The following is a 20698-nucleotide window of genomic DNA, read 5'->3' as shown; positions in this document are numbered from 1 at the left end:
TGTTGATGGCCATTGTTGGTGATTGCTTGTTTTGTATTGGCCTTTTTTAGTTTTGGTTTTGTGTTTGGCCCTTGGCCTTGCTCTTTTGTTGGTTTAGCCCCCCCCCTCTTTTTCCCTTGTATAATCTTCTCTTCTTGGTAATAAATTGTTTATTTATTCATAAAAAAAAAAAAAAAAGAATCTACGTAAGAGAGGGCTGTCGAGTAAATATGTGGAGATGATCAAAGATATGTATGAGGCCGTGATGACAAGTGTGTGATCTGTGGGAGGTCAGGGCAAGGAATTCCCAATTATGATTATGTTACATCAATGGTCTATCTTAAGTCCTTATCGATTTGCGCTTATTATGGATGACCTAACCAAGAACATTCAAGACGAGGTCCCATGCTGTATGCTCTTTGCTGATGATATTGTCTTGGTGGATGAGACAAAAACATGGATTAACACTAAGTTAGAACTATGAAGATCAACTTTGTAAACAAGAGGCTTCAAGATTGGTAGAACGAAGACAGTGTGTATGATGTGTAATTTTAGTAACACTGTGATGGATAATGATTGGTGAGAATTGAGGAAAGAGAGATACCGAAAGCGACTCCTTTAGGTATATGGGATCAATTATAAATAAAGACGAGGACATAGTGGATGATGTTTCACAAAGAATTAAAGTGGGATGGATGAAGTTGAGAGGTGCAACTGGAGTACTATGTGACTAACGTATCCCTTTAAAGCTCAAAGGAAATTTTTGACTGTTGTAAGGTTGGCTATGATGTATGGAGCGGAATGTTGGGCAGTCAAGAAGTGTCATATTGCGAAGCTTTGTGTAGCGGAGATGAGGATGTTATGATGGATATGCGGAAAAACTAGGAAGGATAAAATAAAGAATGAACATATTAGAGCTGATCTGGGAGTTGCCTCGATCAATGACAAGCTCTGAGAGAGTCGTTTGAGATAGTATGGTCATGTTCAACGAAGGCATAGGGACGCCCCAATAAGGAGTAGTGATATGATGCTGATTGATGGAGCTTAAAGAACTAGGGGCAGGCCTAAAATAACCATAGGAGAAGTTGTGAGGATAGGTATGTATAGTGTTAGATCAAACACCAAGAAATACGAAAATAAATAGACAAAAGATCCGCACGACACAGAGATTTAATGAGGTTCACACACCAATGTGGTGTGTTACGTCCTCTGGCGAAGAAGATGTTTCACTATGCAAAAGAGAGATTACACCCAAGTAGCGGCGTGAAAACTCGCCCTAAAACCCTAGCTCGATAAGCCCCCAAAATACAATGACTTTCTCAACAAGACAACAGTACATTATATACTCCAAGACGCTGGTCGACCCATCGGGTTGCAATCAATCCGGTTGAACCATACCCCCGCACCCTCATACGAGATCAGTGATGGGCTTCAGGCTTGGGCCTATCGGTCCAACCCCTTTGTCTCCATCATAGATTTCAGAAAACTTCCCATTCGAGTCGCCACCAAAATATGTCGGAGTGGATCAATCTTCAAAATGGATCAAGAATTCAAGACAAACTTAACACATAGTTTGATCTTGTACCAAGTATGACCTCGGATAAAGCCTATTGAAGAGCAAAGATCCAAGTTGCTGATCCTATTTAGCAGATATTCTCCTGACTTGTTGTGTTGCACCTTTTTCCTCTTTCATTTGTTCTTTTCATTGATTTTCATTTGTACTTCTCTTCTCATCCCCCCCTCCCTCTTGTATGCATCTCCTCATGCCCCCTTTCTATGTTTAGACCACAGTTTTACCTACTTTTTTTTTATTTGGATCCATGTAGCCGACCCCATTAAGTTGGGGTAAGACCATAGTTGTCACGGCGTCAAATCGATCCAAGGAGGTGGAGGGGTGGCTAATCGATTTGGCGATGAATCGCCCATTATGGCTTGCTATGGCGGTCAAATCGCCCATGTGTCATTTTTTATTTTTTCTATTTTCTAAAGTTATTTAGTATGCTACTTTTTTATTTCCCCTATTTTCTAAAGTTATTTAGCATGCTACAAGCCTACGATATATACCCTATAACATATAAAACCAACATTAAGCAACATCAAATCATAAAAAATCAACATAGCCCTATCAAAATCACCTTGCATTTTACAAAAAATCGACCGCCTAGTGAATCAGGCGTGACCTGGCGTCCATGGCGGTGCCATGGCGACGCCTATCAGCCAATGGCGACCGCCATTTGTGAGTCACGTAAATCGTAGCACTGCCATGAACTTCTTTTTCCGCTAGGACCTGACAACTATGGTTAAGACTTAGTTTTTTGTTGTTGTAACAACTGCGTAAGCCAGGTTTAAAAAGTTGCAGGTTTTGAGTCATAGACTCATAGTTATCCATATGTGGTTGGATTTTAGAGAACCAGAACACTTCTAGTGCCAACTGGTGGTCCAGTTAAACCATGTCAAACTAAGATTATGTTAACTTGTCACAAAAATTATGTTGAACCAGATCTTTGGATGGGTCTACAAGGGTTGCAGTACCTATTTTCTGTTCAGATCTTAAGAATTTTTGCCTGGTCAAGTAAATAAACAGCATCGAATTATGGTTCTTCTTGGATCTTAGCAAAACATCTGTGAGGACAAAAAGAGGGATCACATGCTGTTTTAGTCTCGAAATTTGGTTTTGATGTGAAAAAGGTTTGAGTTGTGAAAATTTTAGCATATTTGGAAATTAAGTTATAATCTTATTTTATACGTCACTCATATGCCATGTATTGCTTGTAAGCATGAAGGATGGACATCTCACCTTGCCATGGGGCATGCACACAATTTTAGTCCTAATATAACCTGAGTAGATACTTCATATATCTATGCTGAAGATGTGTTAACCTTGCTATCGTCCAAGTGAGCTCCACATCATCACAGTGGTTCTAATCAGAATTGGAGCCCTTGAATTGAGTCTTGATGCTCTCTTTCAAAGTTTTGAGGGATGGACGTGATTCCCGTCAATGGGGATAAACATATTCATCTCGTATGAATAATTCTCAATTGTAAAGCAACAAAAAGATAACCATTTTTAAGCCTTTTCTATAGCCTATAGCCTTTTTCATATGGATAGCAGAGGATCGGTTCCATTTGTATTGGTTACACCATAAATCCTTTGGAATAACCTGACCATTTTGTTCTAGGAGGATGAGAACTTGAAAAAGCAAAGGAGGCCATTTCTGGCACAATTCTTCTCACCAATCTTTCTAAAGGTAGTAGTCTATCATTTGATTGAATTATCTGTGAAGTGAATGGATAGTAGCTAACTCGTATTGTCATGCCTGTCCTGCAGGCATTTTCCATTACTTTCTTTGGCGAATGGGGTGACAAGAGCCAGGTAAGGCACGCAGCAGGATTATTGCATGTACCTGAATAAATTTGCTTATTATAGTTTTAATCTGTATTCTGAATTGAGTATATTACATTTTCAGCTAGCCACAATTGGTTTGGCCGCAGATGAAAACCCATTGGGTGTGGTCCTTGGTGGTATTATGTACGTCTTATTACCCAGTCTTTTTACCTACAATTAAATAAATATGTGCATGCATTTACACACACACACACACACACACACACACATGGACATGATGAAAATTCCCATACTCTACACATCAAAATAAATGGTTTCATCATTTTGCGTTGCAAGGAACTAGTTGTGCCATGCCAGGTATGCTTACTTAAAAGAAAAAAATAATAATAAAAAAGAAAAAAGAATCCTGTTACATATGAATTTTATATATGGCACATGATTTTGGTTGCCAAAATGTGTCCTTGTTGCTCTACATCCCTGTTTCCATTGCCATACTTTTGGGCCATTGACGTGGACATTTTAAAGCCCATGTGTAGAAAATATGTTCTAACATAAGGCTTAATGAAACAGTTAATAACTATTTAGATAGTGTTCTGTCTGCATTGATTTTAAAGTGTTCTGTCTGCATCCAGTCTTCCATGAAGGCTTAATGAAATAGTTAATAATTATTCAGGTATTGTGAACTGTTTTTACCAGTCAGAAAGTTAATCTTGCAATTATAAATTTAGAGAAGATGTTCTAACATAATAGGTTATTGTAATGCAAGCAGGTTATTCTTTACCGAAAAAAAAAATGCAAGTAGGTTATTTAAGGCCTCGTATTATGAGTATTGGCTTGTCTTTTATTTTATTTTTTATTTTTCAGAGGACAAGCCTTGTGTACTACGGCAGCTGTTCTTGGGGGAAAAAGCATGGCTTCTTCAATATCTGAGAAAATGGTGATTGTGCTTGCGTGCATCTCCATTCTGGAATCATGTTCTGCATTTGAGTGTTTGAATATTTATTTGCAAATTGAAGTTATCTCCAAATTTCTGCAGGTTGCTCTCTCAGGTGGAGTTCTTTTCCTTATCTTCGGTATCCAGTCCTTTCTATCAACTGCTGAGTTATGATGTTTCGAGTCTTGATAACTGTGAGTATTTGTCGCTCAATCCTTTTTACATATGTTTAGTAAGATAGGAACAAGCCATTCATCCAGCAGCAACATTTCTGGTAATAGGTGGCACACTTGCATATGATGGGCTTCTGTATATCTTGAACAAAAATTAATTGTCTTGTGTATTCTATTCTTTTGCACAATGCATCCCTTAAGCTTGACTTGTTTGTTCCATTGGAATGGAATTCTATTCATCATCTTCTTCTTCTCCTTTTTTTTTTTTTTTTTTTTTTATTTCCCTCCTATTATATATCCTGCCCTCTTTGATCCTACATTATTGCTTCTTTTTGCCTCATATATAATGATGTTTGCTGTCATTGCTCTTATTTGTAGAGACGGTCAAAGTGGAGCATTGCTGTAGGACAAAGATTGGAGAAACTCTGGAAACATTCTCCCATTCTCTGGTTGCATTACATAACAGTCATTAAAAAGAATTAAGCTATCAAAGGCAGCAATATTAGAGAGCAATAATATTTTTTATGGGTTCAAGGGTCTTCTACGCTGTTTTGACACTGTTACAGTGGGTGGGGAAAGATGAATTATTGCTTTTCATTGTTGTCTCTTCTTGCCTCTTACTTCACTGCAATTTTCCAACTCAAGTGAGCATTGTGAAGGCATTTTTATTGACCTAAAAGCACGTATCTGCAAAAAAATTCATTCTGCTGCCGTTTTATCTTGTTGACAGGAATTCAATTAGTCTTTACATGCCTTTATAACCAGTACTCTTTTGGAGGTGTAAAAGTAATATAGAAAATGAACATTGTATGCACCAAATACAAAGTAAGATTTTTCATATGGATAAATACTTTTCTTGTCAAATTAAAAATGAATCTACACAGATGGTTGAGAATTATTTTGATGACTTATGTGGCAATGAAACCATGAATTGCTGAATTTCACCATGAATCATTACCACACTTCATCTTTAGTTCCAGAGTTGGTAATTGTGCAAGTTTGTATTAAAGGTGCAGATGCCTCCTACTGCCTGAGGCACAAGGTGTATGGCCAAGTAAATCCAGGCACATTTTTTTTTTTTTTTGGAAATAAGTAATGAATGGTAAACAGTAAAGCATTTGGAAGGGAATGTGTAAGACACATCAATGACATGGTATGAAGTACTTTTGTACTTTTTAAAGCAATTAATCTAAAATGAAAGTCTTTGAAAAAGTGTAATATAGTATGGAAATAACTACATAAATTACAATTAAAATTAGTAACTAGTATGTGACCGATGTGAATGATTTCAAAGTGTAAATTCTATACCTCAACTAATATGCAAAATTATTCTTCCATCTAAAACAAAAGAGACATTATACTTCCAAGAACAACCTTGCAAAGTATATGATCTTAGGTTTGCTTAGTCAACTAGAGCAAGTTCTTAGGCTATAATGGCTGAAAGCAATTTTATGCTTTGTTTGCTTGGAACAAAGAAGCTACATGGTAAAGGCAGACAAGCACAAAGGCACTATAAGGAAGTAGAAGCTTGTGAAGGGTATCCATGAAGTAATGTCAGCTGCAGATTGTTTTCCCCTCTCGAGGCACATGCCTTGATACCATTGTTTAGTTTAGAAAGAAAGCCATAATATACAGGAATTCTATGAAGGTAAAACCATAATAAATTCAGAGAACTGGAAAAAAAGTACTGGAATAGGTTTGGGTAATTTTTCGCTTTTAAGTAATAATAATGCAATTAAAAAAATTTGGTACCTAATAAAAGTTAGGGTAAAATATTTGCACATTGTGAGATGAATTCTGAAACTGCACGCCGGCAACCCTTTTAAGATTCAATAGCAACCCCTTTGTAATATGTCTTATATGCCCCCCTTGAGTGTTTCCCCGTAATACACCCCTTCAAGGTTATTACCCCCATAAAGTTATATTATTCATACAACTCAGCTCAACAAAACCTTTAGCCAACTATTAGCGACCCCAAAAAGAAGCCAACTATTAGTGATACATACATCTGTAATTTTAGATATGAATAAAGATGATGTATATGATAATAAGTGTATCGGGTGGGTTGTCTATCAAATACATACATGGCGTATCTAGGACAAGTGTTTTCTATCTAAGAGCGGCGCGTGCCCCCTAGAGAGGCACAATGGTCATTACACATCCGCTGTGTTTATGGCGCAAGGGCCGCTTTCGAATAGAAAATTGTCTTGCTTATATAATATGAAATCTTACTGTTTCCATGAAATCTTATAGCTTCCAAGTATCATGTGAATATTATGCGCAACCCACTAGCTCTAGGTAAAACCTAACACCCAACCCAAACCCCCACCCCCCCCCCCCAAAAAAAAAAAAAAAAAGGTAGAGAAAGGGGAATAAAAGAGGGTATGAGAGCAAAAGTGTCAAAGCATCAAAATAAAATACTCTAAAGTTGACAGATAGGCTTCAAAGTGTATTTATATCTATACATGAATGGTCGTATAATATATGGACTGTAAGTTGAGTTAAAGAAACGAAGGAAGGAGAGCAATGGACGCACACTCTTTGATCCAAAATATGCCCAACACAGACAAAATTTCAGTTTATATACTCATGAGCATAAAGTGAGTAGTTTTTTTTTATGTGTTCTCAACATTTAATAGGTCCTCCCAACATTGCTCCAAGTCCATGGTTTTAAGAGAATATTATAGGTCTGTTCATAGCAACAGTTAAATTGTACTTTTACAACATGTTGGTCACTGGTACAAAATTTGAAAAGACATCTTTTGTGAAGGAAAGAGATAAGGCTACGTACATTTGTCCTTTCCAGACCCTATAGTAATGGGAGCCTCATGCATTAAATTGCTTTTTTTTTTTCAAAAGTTAAACCATTTGAACCACCAGCAGCTAAGCCTAAACAATTTGAGTCTAGTCATGTGGAAAATTAACCACGTCACCCCTTGGAGAATACCGCAATGATAAGGCCACCCCCTTTGTTTTACCAAATTATTTTCAGACCTCTTACCGTCAGTCAATGTTAAGTGTGGAGTTAAGATGACCATTACACCTTTACCATTAAATACAAAGTTTTGAGTTTGAGTTTACAAAACTATCCAAAACAGTATTCCTACCTCAACTGAGGACTTTTCTTTGACAGTTTTACCCCCACCTCTTCTTCTGCAATGACGTTCCGCTTCCTTCTTCTTCATCATCTTCTTCCTGCAACCTCACCCATCCAAAGGTTCTCTGCAAGCCCGCCCTGCAGCTCTTGCAACTCAACTGTCATACATTTCCGTTCGCCCCATCTTCCCACAAGAAAATAGCGCCGAAGCCACCGACCCAGAGGAGGATAGCCTGTATCTCGAGCCCTTGTGGCCTCACTTGCAGCTTGTGAATGAGCCTATGTGACCAGTGCCGTAAAATTTCATGCTAAGTTGGGAACATGTGAGAGTACTCAACGGTAGTAGGTAGCTAAGAGTATTGATTAGAACAAGAAAAGTCGATGAGTGTTGAGGGGAAAGCAAAGAAAAAAAGAGTTATCCTTGCAAAATAGTCGACAATTTCTGCCATAGAATCTTGAAATTCTTCCAAAAGCAGCAACTCCAGGTTCATCCTCAATGGCCTCACCCACCACCCCTTGGCAGAATCTCTCCTCCTTCCCCTGTTTCTATTTTTAATTTTGATTTCTTGTTGCAAATCCAGAAAAGTTAGGATGAGAGGAAAGCTGATTTCCACCAATTCTGGATCCGATTGGTATTCCTTTTTTTTTTTTAAACCTTGTTATGAGCTGCTCTTGTGGTACGTTGTATCATCTGACACTAATATCGCTAAACGTCAAGTTGCAACGGATGCTGGTCGCGGTAGGGGCGGGATGAGGTGCGGTTGATCCCTCATCAACTGAATCCTACTCCCAACTGGAAGAAATCCCTTTTCGATTTCCGCCCTTTTGAACGGAGTGTTCCCATCGTGAAAATTACAAGGACAACGAATAAAATGTCTTTCTTTTGAGGTCGGAAAGTGTGATGCAAGTTGAATGCTGGAATTAAACTCTCCTTATGGTTCGATTGATGTTTAAGGTTTCTCATCCGCATTGAAGAAAGGAGGCGGGGGCAATGGAGGGGGAATGGAAGGGTAGAAATCGTCTGAAATTCTCATCTCGTACAATTCCATACAATTCCATCTTAAACGGCTGACACGTGTAAATATTTCATATCTACGGTTCAGATTAATCAACCATAATACAATGTTAATCAACCACAATACAATCATAATACAATCTGAACCGTAGATATGGAATATTTACACGTGTCAACCGTTTAAGGTGGAATTGTATGGAATTGTACGAGATGAGAATTTTAGACGATTTCTACCCAGGAAGGGAGGGTTACAGGAGGGTTGTGACTCGAGAGAGATGAAATTGGTCTTGGAATGGGCTATCAAGTTGGGAAAGGAAATATTAACCATGGTAAGGGTATTTTTGGTACTTCTTATTTCATAAGGGCATTTTGACATTTAAAATAAAATATATGTCAACAACTATAGTATGTTCCTTAACCGTGATTGACGGTAGAAGGTTTGAGAATAATTTGGTAAAATAGAGGGGATGGTCTCATCATTGTGGCATTCTCCAGGGGGTGGTGCGGTATATTTTCCTCTATATATATATATATATATATATTAAGCCCATATAGATGGTCAAAATTCGATTCTCCCAATTTAATTTTGGTATCATTCAGAAAATCTCATGGAAAGGAGTAAGTGAATTAAGGAGTGTGAATCTTGCTCTACCACCCCTTTTCAGAAGAACTCTAGCGAATGGCTAAGAGAGTTCCTCTGGCCTTCAGTTTCAACATGGCTTTGATCTTTCTGTATGGTGGGCATTGTCCATTCCCTTTTCCAACAGATAAGGCAGTGAGTCAACTTACATAGCAAAAGATAATAATGCTCATGGGTAAAATCATACCAAAAACTGTTTTTTTTTTTTTTTTTTTTTTTTTTTTTTTTTTTTAAAACAAAAGTAAACCTATCCGATATGATCCGTTCTAGGCCGATCCAGATCGATAGCATATTGGGAACCCTCTCCCTTTAATGAAATATTACTTCCAGGATTGGTTTCCAACTTCTACAAAACTATGTAGAAATAGAACAGTCCCTGCTATGGGCAAGCAATTAAAAAGTTAAACTCCCTGCTAGACATGTAGTTTTCTTTTCACTTTAAAGTCTAGCAATCTAATATGGGAAAATGCTTTCTTAGCCATTGGGACATTACCTGAGTTTATTTCTTTTCTTTTCACATGAAATGACCTGACTGTCTCCTCATGTAAGATTCCATTTTATCACACCTCATGGATGCACTCTCCTATGTCACTTGCTCAAAGAACCCTCTTCCTATTACTACACTAGCCAAAAGTCAGAACTCATGTTTGCGACTCTAGGACGTTTATACAACTGAATTGTTGTTGAAAAATATTTCAAAAATAATTGAGAGATAGACTTATCTAAATGGCTCAGTAATTGAATTACAAAAATTTCCATGTAGGAGAGCTTTGAAACGAGTTTACACAGCCTGAAGCTTTGAATCTATTAGAAAAGATGGTGGGGCCGAGTTGTGCCTCGATCTGGTCACTCTTCCAACCCCTTCTTGTTCAGGCTGGGTTGATACGAATCAGCTTCCATGAGAAAAGAGTCCTGCAGACCCTCCCAGTGGTTGTTGTACTCGCTTATTAGGCCTCATTGGAACACTTGAATTGTACTCAATTGACAATAGAAAAGCTTTGAAGATTGTTCAAATGTAGAGTCTACTGTTCTTCCTCTTCCCATTGTTTCTATTATCCTTGAAGATTAGGATACCAAGTGCCCCTACTAATGACCGTTGGTGTTGTGTTGATACTAAATCTGACCGTTGGTCTGAGGATTCATCATGAGGGTAGATCTGTAGATACCTCTTCAAGAGTTTTACAGTAGATGGTGGAAATTAAATATTCACCCTAAGTTTAAAGTTTTCTCATGGAGTGTGTTATATGAAGTGTGAACTTTCTATAGGATATGGGTTACAGGGGTCCTAAACTTCACTTCAATCTTAGAGTTTTGTATAATCATATTTAGGAATAAGACCAAGTATGTTAACAGTATATCCAAATCTCTCTCTCTCTCTCTCTCTCTCTCTCCTTTCCTTGTGCCCCCATCTCAACACTTTCATTGGTTGAACCCCTAGCTCCAAGAAAGCCGATGGCATACCCAACTGCAATAGAGGCACAAACAACGTGCTCGATAATGAAAAAGCTGATTCTGAAGAAGAGAAAGTAGGATGTCCATGGGGATGTTTTAGGACTTTTATTGATCTTGCTGAAAAGGTGAAAAGAAAAAGACTAGAGGACATCATTATATGATACAATATCCTTATTTCCTCAAAAGAGATTTTGAGTAATTTTGTAACTTATTTACCTAATCAATGCTCGTCGCTTGAAGCATAAAAGTTGCTAGGTAGGACTGACACTTCACCCTTGTTTGAAAATAATATAACTAAAGCTGCAAGCTTGTAGGCAACTTCAGTTGCAGACCATTTTATACACTGTTCCAACTGGATATCTTGATTGATCTAGCGAATATATATCATATGGTATCAAATGCAATGAGGCTCACCAGTCTCTGGTGGCAAATAAGAGGTTCAAACCACAACATATAGCAATTTTCTGCCACACTACACCCAATTCATGTTACATTTAGACCATTAATCCTCTGCTCATAGATGTCCTCTTGATTTACCACATGAATGTCGTCCTCCGCAATTTCACCCTAATCTCTCCAGCCTCCAAATCACCATATATGCATTGTTCCTAGGTGCCCATGTAGAAAAAAGTGTATTACATATATCGACAAGATTATGCAAACTGCTTGGTTTATCAGCATATCTAAACTCATTTCCCATTCTACTCTTCCAATAACAGAAATTTCAATGTCAAGCATTTCGAAACTCTCAGATAATCTTGGTTTATCAGCATATCTAAACTCATTTCCCATTCTACTCTTCCAATAAAAGAAATTTCAATGTCAAGCATTTCGAAACTCTGGGAAACCTACCAAAAATAATCACATTCCATATATAGTTCACAATCCCTATTGCGCAACCCCAAGGCACAAACCAAGGAAATCCATACCTGAACTGTTCCTATCCAAGCCACATATCATGCATGCAGACTATGAACTGTGCAAGCAACCTTCATTTTGGGTTCTTGATCTCCTCCAATGTAGTATCTTCCATCTCCTTTGTCTTAATTTAATCAAGTAAAGATTTGATGGTAATATGGAAATTTTTTCTAGTTATGTACAAATAAGCAGATTTCTAATACTATACCGAGGACATTGATAAACAGTAGTAGAACTATATGCACTTTTCTAGGACTGAGCTTCAACAACCGCCACTTGCGGGCTCAATTGAACTTAGAAGACCATTTCCCCTCAGCTGCGTGCAGTGTTCTTCAGCATCAGCCTGAGCACAAATAATCACCACAGCCAAGCCATTGTGGTGTGCTTCTTGCATTATATTAACTGCATTATCGAGGGTCATTCCAGGTATAACTTTCATTAGAACTTGGACAACATACTCTCTCTTATTATAGTTGTCATTATGCAACATTACACGGTAAGGTGGGGCCATTTTCCTTGATTTCCTGGAAAACAAAGAGCAGTCAGTAGTTCAAAGTTATAACATTCTGTTTTAAAATTAATTTTGCTCCAATATTCATGATGCGGACTCTGCAAAATAGTCTGTAACAGGTGCAGTTTCATCTGTGGAAAATTCTTGATAAAATATTTATTTGTTTCCTGAATATTAATTGTCCTAATGAAAATATCACTCTTGTTATAAATCCTAACATTCATTGCATTATAATAATTTCTGGAAGTGTGCTGAACTAAATCCTGATATATTTACTAAACTGAATTTTGGGCACAAGTAATTCATCCAAAGATACTGATGTCATCCTAGTGGACATACAGAGCATAACACAGTAACCAGGAATTTTTAGTTGACAATTAAATTTGAGGATTCTGGGGAAAGTGGATATACCAAAAGTGAACAATACACAACAAAAAGAGGTATAAAACTTCAAGATTTAGGGCCTATACCTCACGTCAAACTCAGATTCACGACCAGGTGTAGTTTTCTCAATGGTTGGCCTTTCCAATAAACCACCTCCTTTGCCTGCTCCAGCCGCTGATACAGCCATAAGAATGCCCCGAATTGAACATGGTCCTTTATAGAGAGATTGCTTATCCCCTGTGATATAATCATCCATGAGAATCATGTAAAAAATGTACTTCTAAAGTCATAAACAGAAGACTGGGAAATTAATGCTTCAGAGCAACAAACTACATGTCAACATAGCAACTCCATGTAATGCAAGTTCAGCTACCAGGAAAAGGAAAAAAAAGAAAAACTAAAGAAGAAAAATGAAAATGAAATAAATAAATAAATAAAAATAAAAATAAAAATGATTTGGATAAAAGTAATAGTGGATATTTTTGTTCTTTATTTTGTTTCCAAAAGATAAAGGTTGGACCTGGCTGCACTGGTAAGGTTGCTCCATTGCGACCTAGTGGTCACCGTTTCGAGTCGGGAAACAGCCACTCCGTGAAGTGGGGCTAAGGTTTCGTGAAGTGGCAAGAGCCTCATGCACTGGGTAAGCCCTTTATTTTATTTCCAAAAGATGTACTTATACCAAAAGAGGATAGGTAGTCATGCATTATGCCTGTACTTTCAATAACTTGCTAGGATGGAAGATGGTTAAAGGATTAAAGGATATATCAAAGCCAAGAAAAGGACCATTATCACTTGCAGAAGATAAGTCACTTTCTTAATCCAGAATATCAGGATTTATATTTTTAGTTATGAGTTAAAATAAAGAGACTTTATTGAATTTCTCATCAAACAAAAAGGCACACTAAAGCCCTCAACAGCATCAAACCATCACATTTAATTAAGTAAAATCAGACAAGACAAACTTCAGAACAAATGAGGAAGATTTGTGAACAGAAGCACCAAATCCAAGTTGCCCATCTTCAAGTAGCACATATTCTCTGGTATATTTTCTTATTTGATTAGCCTGGTCTTCCTAAAAAATGAAAAAATCTGTTGCAATAAAGAAATCCATCCATACATCAGACTCTGTATGAACAACCAAAAGCCATTCATATCTTTCTCACATCTTCCCAGGATACTTTCAGTCTATGATGTGGTCTTTCAACTACTCTAATCTCTATTATTTCACCCTATTAATCATACCACTTATCTGAAGCTCTATTCAACGATTTTAATCTTCGAGTAGAAAAGTCTCATCGGCTTCTAAACATGACTCCTGTGGACCCCTACCAACAGAACGTGGAAGGAATACCAGTTTGGAATGTTGAACCAAAAGGAAACTCTTTAAATAATGAAAACCAAAAGGCATCTTTATGGTGAGCTCATATTTCTCCCATGTCTTGGGGCCTGACCTTTGATAAAAGACCATTTCCTAAAACATCCATACAGAAGTGTCTTCATGTGAACTGTTTCATTTGACCGAATCTTGAGAGCAGAACACCATATTTTGAGATACAAACTGATGGTAAATCTCTGCTTCCTATAGAAAAGACACATGCAAAATCAGTTTCTAATGGCCTCCACTGTCGCCTCTCTTCAAATCCATGGGCTCACTTCTTAAGTCCATTTGGAATACAATTGTAGAAACGCAACCCTAAAACGATGCAGAAGATAATGAAAAATAGAACAAACAATACACAGATTTACGGGGTTCGGCAAGGTTGCCTACGTCCCCGGTGAGATGAGATCCTGCTTCACTATCAATGGAGAATAGGATTACAGCGCTCGTCCCTCACACCTCTCAGTATTGCTTGCATTATAGAGAAAGAAACCCTCACTATAAATATATAGCGAAAAACTCTAATCCGGAAAGTACACAATTACCCTAAAAAAAAAAAATTCGAGCGCAAGGCTACGCCCCCTACACCCCCTGCTATGCAAGGGGGCCTCCTATCCCCCTTGCAACCCCCATGGCCCACTAACCGCCGTCCTTCCTGTCGAGGTGTTGCATCAGTACTCCCTGAATTAAACTGTGATGGAATACAAGACATGATACACCAACAACAATATGTCCCATAAACTATTAGAGCTGTTTTCTAGCAGTCCCATGAAATCATTCACAGTAAAGCAGCATAGTCAGGCGTCTAGGCTCTTTGTTGGGACCAAGGCGACAACACACCTTGTTAATATTTCACAAGTTTACATTGATTTATGTTTATTGCTTTGTTTTTTAATGAATATGATTATATTATACCCTATGCTTGTTTATTATATGTTGGTTTTCTTATATTACGCCATAAATAGTATAATTATATCATATTGCATTGATATAACTACTATGTTGCATATAAATATATTTATATATAATTATCATTGCAATATTATGTATAGTCATTAATGCATGCCTAGGCGGGTGTCTTGTCGCCTAAGCACCCCTTCAACGCCTTGGGTTACTTACTCGCTTTGACAACTATGGTAAGCGGTCAGGTACTCTTCCTTCCTTTCGCATGATATTGGTTTGTAAAAAGAAATATTGTAGACTAACTTTGTAAGATAAGCATGGAACCTCAAACAAAGCAGTCTGTAGGGTGTCTAACCTTTTCCTAAAAGCACCAATCTTTTTGAGAAGTAGATAGGAAATTTATAATAAGACAGCATCATGCCTCAATGCACACAGTGGTCAAAAGGAAAGCATGAGCCAACAGCCAATGGACAACAGAAATATGCACAACAGGCAGCAGTTAAGAACCACAAGTTAGGCCGTGCTTCCAATTTGAAACTTTCCTTTCAGGGGGACAATTAGCAAGGGTGACACTTAGATCCCACTAGAGTAAGAAATAAATAACTTTTGAGTGTTGGTTGCTTCAAACTTAATTCTTTTCCATCATCCTAGCAAGCTGATCTTATTTCCCATGAACAAGCTATAACTGTGAAATGAAAAAACATATGACCAATTCTGTGGGAGTCGAACATCAGACTTGGGATCAGATCCCATCTTTGTTCGCTGATCCTCTAACAACTAACAGCCCAACCATCTTACCTAACCAGCGAAAATCTGACCAATTCACTATATCAGAGAGAGAGAATCTTTATAAGTAATGCTTGCACCCAATGTGGCTGTTCTTGTTTTTCCAGGTAATTGAAGATCTGCAAAGCATTTTTGGCTGAAAGAACCATATGGCCAATCCATTGTCAAGAATTGCTATTAAATAGAGATCTTTCTCCAAACAGTAAATAATCTAAAGAATAAACTTCAACAACATAAGTCTGATCGACTTGTATCCAATCCCAGAAAGTACTAAACCGGGCAGCAATAATTAATAACTCAGATGCAATATGAATCGTGGAGGATTCCAATAATGTATTCAGATTGTTAGAAATGGGACCAAACTCCCTTGTCATTTCCAGGAGATGGATCATCTACTTATGCAATATCATGTTCATCTAGTTCCTGATATCTATCGAAACGGAAATACTTGCACTAATAAGTAGTTAATCACCATCTAAATAATATATATGCTACAAGTTTTAAAAGGGGAATACAGTTCACCATCACCAAGGCAGGGCAGATAGCAAGGTAATCTTGGAAGGTATTTTTAAAAAGGGCAAGAGAACTCTGCCCGCCCCGTTCCCCATGCCCAGATGTTTCAGACCCAGCTGCCCACGTGCACTCTGGGTATTTTTCACCCAGCTGTGTCTGGGCATGGGGAACGGGGACAGGCACAGTTCTTTCTCCCTGTTAAAAATGGATTAATTTCTAATGATAACACAAAAAGGAAATGAATAAAACAAGTACGTTTGAAACGAAAAAAAGAAAGGTCACAATAGGGATAAAAAGACTTGATGACAGAAGAAGTAAAGCACAACCAAACTCGTTTAACAATATCAATTTCATACCTGTAGTTGATGCAAAAAAAAATTCTACCACTAAAGAACAGATTGTTCGTAGTGGATCAACCTCCGTCCAGGAAATTTCTATTTGATGGAAAAAAATTATCTCAATAGTTTCTCTAACGTTTATGTGGGATAACCAAGCAAAAGGATAGAAGGGCATAGAACAAAGAAAAGAAAGGTATCAAAAAATACGAGAATCCTTGCAAAAGGAGATTGGTGAATACAATAAAGTGCCGGCTGCCTACCTAACGCACCAATAAAATACAATAATGAATAAATAAAAAATAAACGTAAAGAGAAGGGAGGAGGACACCTAGCACAATAAACAATGAATCTCCAAGGTGGTTTGGACATGTCCAACGGAGGTCTTTGGATGCTCTAATGCGGAAGATGGAGCTAAAAGGGCTAGGAGCAGGCCTAAAATGACCATTCATGAGTTGGTAAGGAAAGGCATGTAGAGGCTAGGTCTTGATCCTAGTATGACGTCAAACAGAGCTGTTTGGAGGGAAAAGATCCATGTAGCCGATCGTTTGTACGTGGGATGTCCCGGAGGTGTTGCATCACTTTGTTTATTTTCTTTTTCTTTTTCTTTTTCCTTCTTTCTTATTCTTTTTTGTCTTTCTCTCTCGCGGATCCATGTAGCCGACCCCATTTACTTGGGAAAAGGCTGAGTTGTTGTAGTTTCTCTAAGGTCTCTCCTCCCCATACCAATTTTAACTTGCCTCATTCAAATTTTCTGTTTTCCTATTTCCTTTCTTTTCATTTTTTTCTTCCTCCCTAGAAAAGCACACTGTAAATAAGACTCTTTGAGGCTCCCCACAACAATGCATGCTGATACTTCCAAACCCAATATCTGTGGCATGAGATAAACAACAAGTTTACTCCAAGAACTAGGACCATCTAATTCAGGATTATAACACACCTCGATTTAGGAAAAAAAAATCCACCAGAGTTAGACCATCATAATATTCTGTAGTCCATAAAACTCTTAATAAACTGCAGTTAAAAAATCAATGTCGTCACAAGCATTAGTCCAATGGTAGCATATCTATTTATGCACATATACAAAGACATCACAGCAGAATGGACGCTTAACAACTCTAATCCAATGTAGATGACCAACCTCCACCATGCAACCACAAAAATGACATGCCAGAATACCAAGTGAGCTCTCCTGTTGGTGTACGATGTCTTGTATTCCGTCAGAGTTTAATCTAGGGAGTACTGGTACAGCACCTCGACAGGCAGGGCGACGGTCCCGCTAGTCGGTTAGCGGGCCATGGGGGTTGCAAGGGGAGCAGAAGGCCCCCCTACATAGCAGGGGTGTAGGGGGCTGCGCCCCGCTCAAATTTTTTATTTGAGGGCAATTGTGTACTTTCTAGATTAGGGTTTTTCGCTATATATTTATAGCGAGAGTTTCTTTCTCTGTAATGCAAGTAATACTGAGAGGTGTGAGGGACGAACGCTGTAACCCTATTCTCCATTGGTAATAAAGCAAGATCTCATCTCACGGGGGACGTAGGCAATCTTGCCGAAACTGATAAATCTGTGTCCATTGCTTGCTCTTGTTCTTCCATTATCTTCTGCATCATTTTAGGGTTGCGTTTCTACACTCTCTCTCACATCTATGATAAATAATTATGACTAGAAACACAACCACAAGTTCTAGTTCACACTTCTTAAGAATAAATCTAGATTGAATAATCCTTGCTTCTCTAAAAATTATGAATCAGAGACATGCAAAACATTCAAAGCAGAAAAAGGCGATTGAATTACCAACAAAAGAAAACAAAATCAACTACATTTCACCGGGCATCGTCCACACAGAGAGTTAATTTTGACAATCCAATTGTTAACAAAACAAGCTCCAAAGATTAAAACCCACGATTCGATTTTCTGTATGAGCAATCAAAGAAATCGCCCAAACCCCAAGAGATAATGGAAGAAAAAAAAAAGTATAGCAGGATTAAATGTCGAACCCAAATCGATAGGAAGAAAAATAAGGGAAAATTGTGAGAGGTCAAGGAAGAGAGATAGAGAGAACCTAGTTTAGGGGTGAAGACATGATTAGGTGAAAGAGCTACTCTTCCACATATGGCCGTCTCCATGGCCGCTGTGACTCTGTGACTCTGCGTGTGTCTCTCGCTCTCTCTCTCTCTTTCCCCAGACCAACCTACGCTTCAGATACTACCACACCACACGACACACCTGCGTTAAAAATCTATTAGAAAAATGGGCCTTAATTTTCCATTTGGTGGAGAATGGAGAGATCTTACGTTGAACGTGTGGACTAAAAGGCTTCTTCACTTGAGAGACGATACATGATATGGCCTACCTCTAGGATGATCAGAACCGTTTATTAGATTATGGTATCCAGTGGATTTGACAGATTTGGGACGCCCATATGATGCCACGTACTCTATGAGGAGAGCACAAGACCCCTTGATGAATCTTAGCCAAGAAGAATAAAAAAATAGGACCCATTAATGAATAGGAACAAGGTATTATAGGAAAAACATCATCTGCAATTTCGATCTCGTACAATTCAGTGAAATACCATATTCAGAGGGTGACACGTGTATTGATACCAATGTAATGGTCCAGATCTAATTTAAATGCCTCTTCACTGATTTAATGTTTTATTAGTTGTACCAGATCTGGACCATTGTATTGGTATCAATACACGTATCACCACCTGAATGTGGTATTACATTGAATTGTACGAGATCGGAATTGCAGACGATTTCAACCCAGGTATTATATAAGGTGATGGTGCCAAATCAGCTAGTAAGGACAATTTTTAGACTTGTTGCTATTTATTTGCTCAATCATGGGATCAAGACCCACCTTCCACTGGGAAGGAATTTTTTTTTGAGAAATTTATGTCTGCTCTCGGAAGGGTGTTAATTGGTTTAGTTTCAGTTTAAATGATGCGATTTGATTCAGTTTACATTTATTTAGTTGAAATTAAAATCACACCATTTACTAAATGGTTGCACTTTCTGAAACCGCAACCATTTAGTAAATGGTTTCAGTTTCACGGTTTTTAAACGGTTTCAGTTTTATGGTTTTAAACGGTTTCAATTTCAAATTTGGTTTATTCCATACGGTTTTTAAATAGTTAGCAATTGGTTTGCTAGTTTATTCACATGTTTACCAAAACTTGCTTTTGATGATAAATGATTCAATATTGAGAACGTGAAATGCAAACCACTATGTTTTGTTAAAACAACCAAACAACTAAGCAAAAGAAAATATTACATTGAGAAAGTGAAATGCAAAGGAAACTACTAAATGTTGATACCCTTTGGCTTTGTGTCTTAAAATCCCAGTCGTTTTTACATTAGGGTTTTTATCTTTTTGGAATTGATATACCGATTTTGCCCCTACCTTATTTAATTGTTAAACGGATTAATTGGATCGGTTTAAATGGTTCGATTTCCATGGTTTCAATTTGGTTTGAAACCAACAGGTTAAACGGTAATAATTGACCTGACCCATTTAGCTAATAGGCATGAAACTTGAAACCATAATCGAACCATTTACTAAACAGTTTTACGATTTTGGTGCAAATGGCTCGATTCGGTTTTGATAAACGATTTCGATTTCAAATTCATACCCTTATGCTCTCGTGTACTTTGCCAAAATTACATAAAAGATTTGAATGTTTTTAAAATTTATGGCCCATCCCTTAACAATGACAGTTATTAGGCTATGTTTGATAATGTTTCTGTTCCAGAAACAACGTTTAGTATAAAAAATAGAAAATTTAGTTTCTGTGTCAAAATGTTTTTTTTTTTTTTTAACGAAACTGGCACTATGGAACTACCTTTTGTCTTTTTGTTAATTCTCATTTTTTTTCCAAAAAAAACAAAACACACCATAAATACACTAAACGCTTTATTTCGTTTTTTCATTTTCATAGAATGAAAAAACTCCAAAAATAGTTTTTTTTTAAAACATTACCAAACGGAGTCGGTATGCTATTAGTTTTAAACCTCAAAAGACCATATCATCATTTAATTGAAAAACAACTTAACCTTAGAGGACCCATTATACCCTTTTATTCCTTCTCGGATCCTTCCTTTGTCGACTCTCTCCCTACTTCCGACCATAGTTATCAATTCGGCCGAATAATTCACGAATTATTCGGCCGAACCGAATTTTTCCGAATTTTATCAAAAATTTGGACCGAATCCGAATTAAAAATAAAATTCTTTAAAATTCGCGACTTTTTCAAAAATGAATATAAATCGTGAATAATTCAGACCGAATCCGAATTAAACCGAATTATTCGATCCATTTAAACATTATTT

General features: G+C 37.5%; 2 protein-coding genes across 2 annotated transcripts in view; one reads left to right on the top strand and one right to left on the bottom strand.

Annotated features, from left to right (window-relative positions):
- The window catches only part of LOC122079863 (GDT1-like protein 5), an 18146-nt gene extending 13003 nt beyond the window's left edge, over positions 1 to 5143 (top strand). Inside the window, exons 8-13 of the mRNA XM_042646616.1 lie at positions 3159 to 3227; positions 3308 to 3352; positions 3447 to 3508; positions 4190 to 4262; positions 4362 to 4453; positions 4811 to 5143. Coding sequence (XP_042502550.1) covers positions 3159 to 3227; positions 3308 to 3352; positions 3447 to 3508; positions 4190 to 4262; positions 4362 to 4433 — 321 coding nt within the window. The 3' untranslated portion in view covers positions 4434 to 4453; positions 4811 to 5143. The remainder of the gene's footprint in view (positions 1 to 3158; positions 3228 to 3307; positions 3353 to 3446; positions 3509 to 4189; positions 4263 to 4361; positions 4454 to 4810) is intronic.
- A 6251-nt stretch (positions 5144 to 11394) lies between these two features.
- LOC122079972 (ATP-dependent Clp protease adapter protein CLPS1, chloroplastic) lies at positions 11395 to 18606 on the bottom strand. Its single transcript, XM_042646785.1, has 3 exons — positions 18427 to 18606; positions 12536 to 12686; positions 11395 to 12078 (listed from the first exon to the last, which is right to left on the bottom strand). Exons 1-3 carry the CDS (start codon positions 18488 to 18490, stop codon positions 11817 to 11819), a joined length of 477 nt encoding a protein of 158 aa, XP_042502719.1. The 5' UTR covers positions 18491 to 18606; the 3' UTR covers positions 11395 to 11816.
- Positions 18607 to 20698: the final 2092 nt, after the last annotated feature.

The sequence above is a fragment of the Macadamia integrifolia genome, chromosome 5 (genome assembly GCF_013358625.1).
Source record: "Macadamia integrifolia cultivar HAES 741 chromosome 5, SCU_Mint_v3, whole genome shotgun sequence".
In the NCBI taxonomy this organism is placed as follows: Eukaryota; Viridiplantae; Streptophyta; class Magnoliopsida; order Proteales; family Proteaceae; genus Macadamia; species Macadamia integrifolia.
This window is presented reverse-complemented; position numbering and strand designations above follow the sequence as displayed.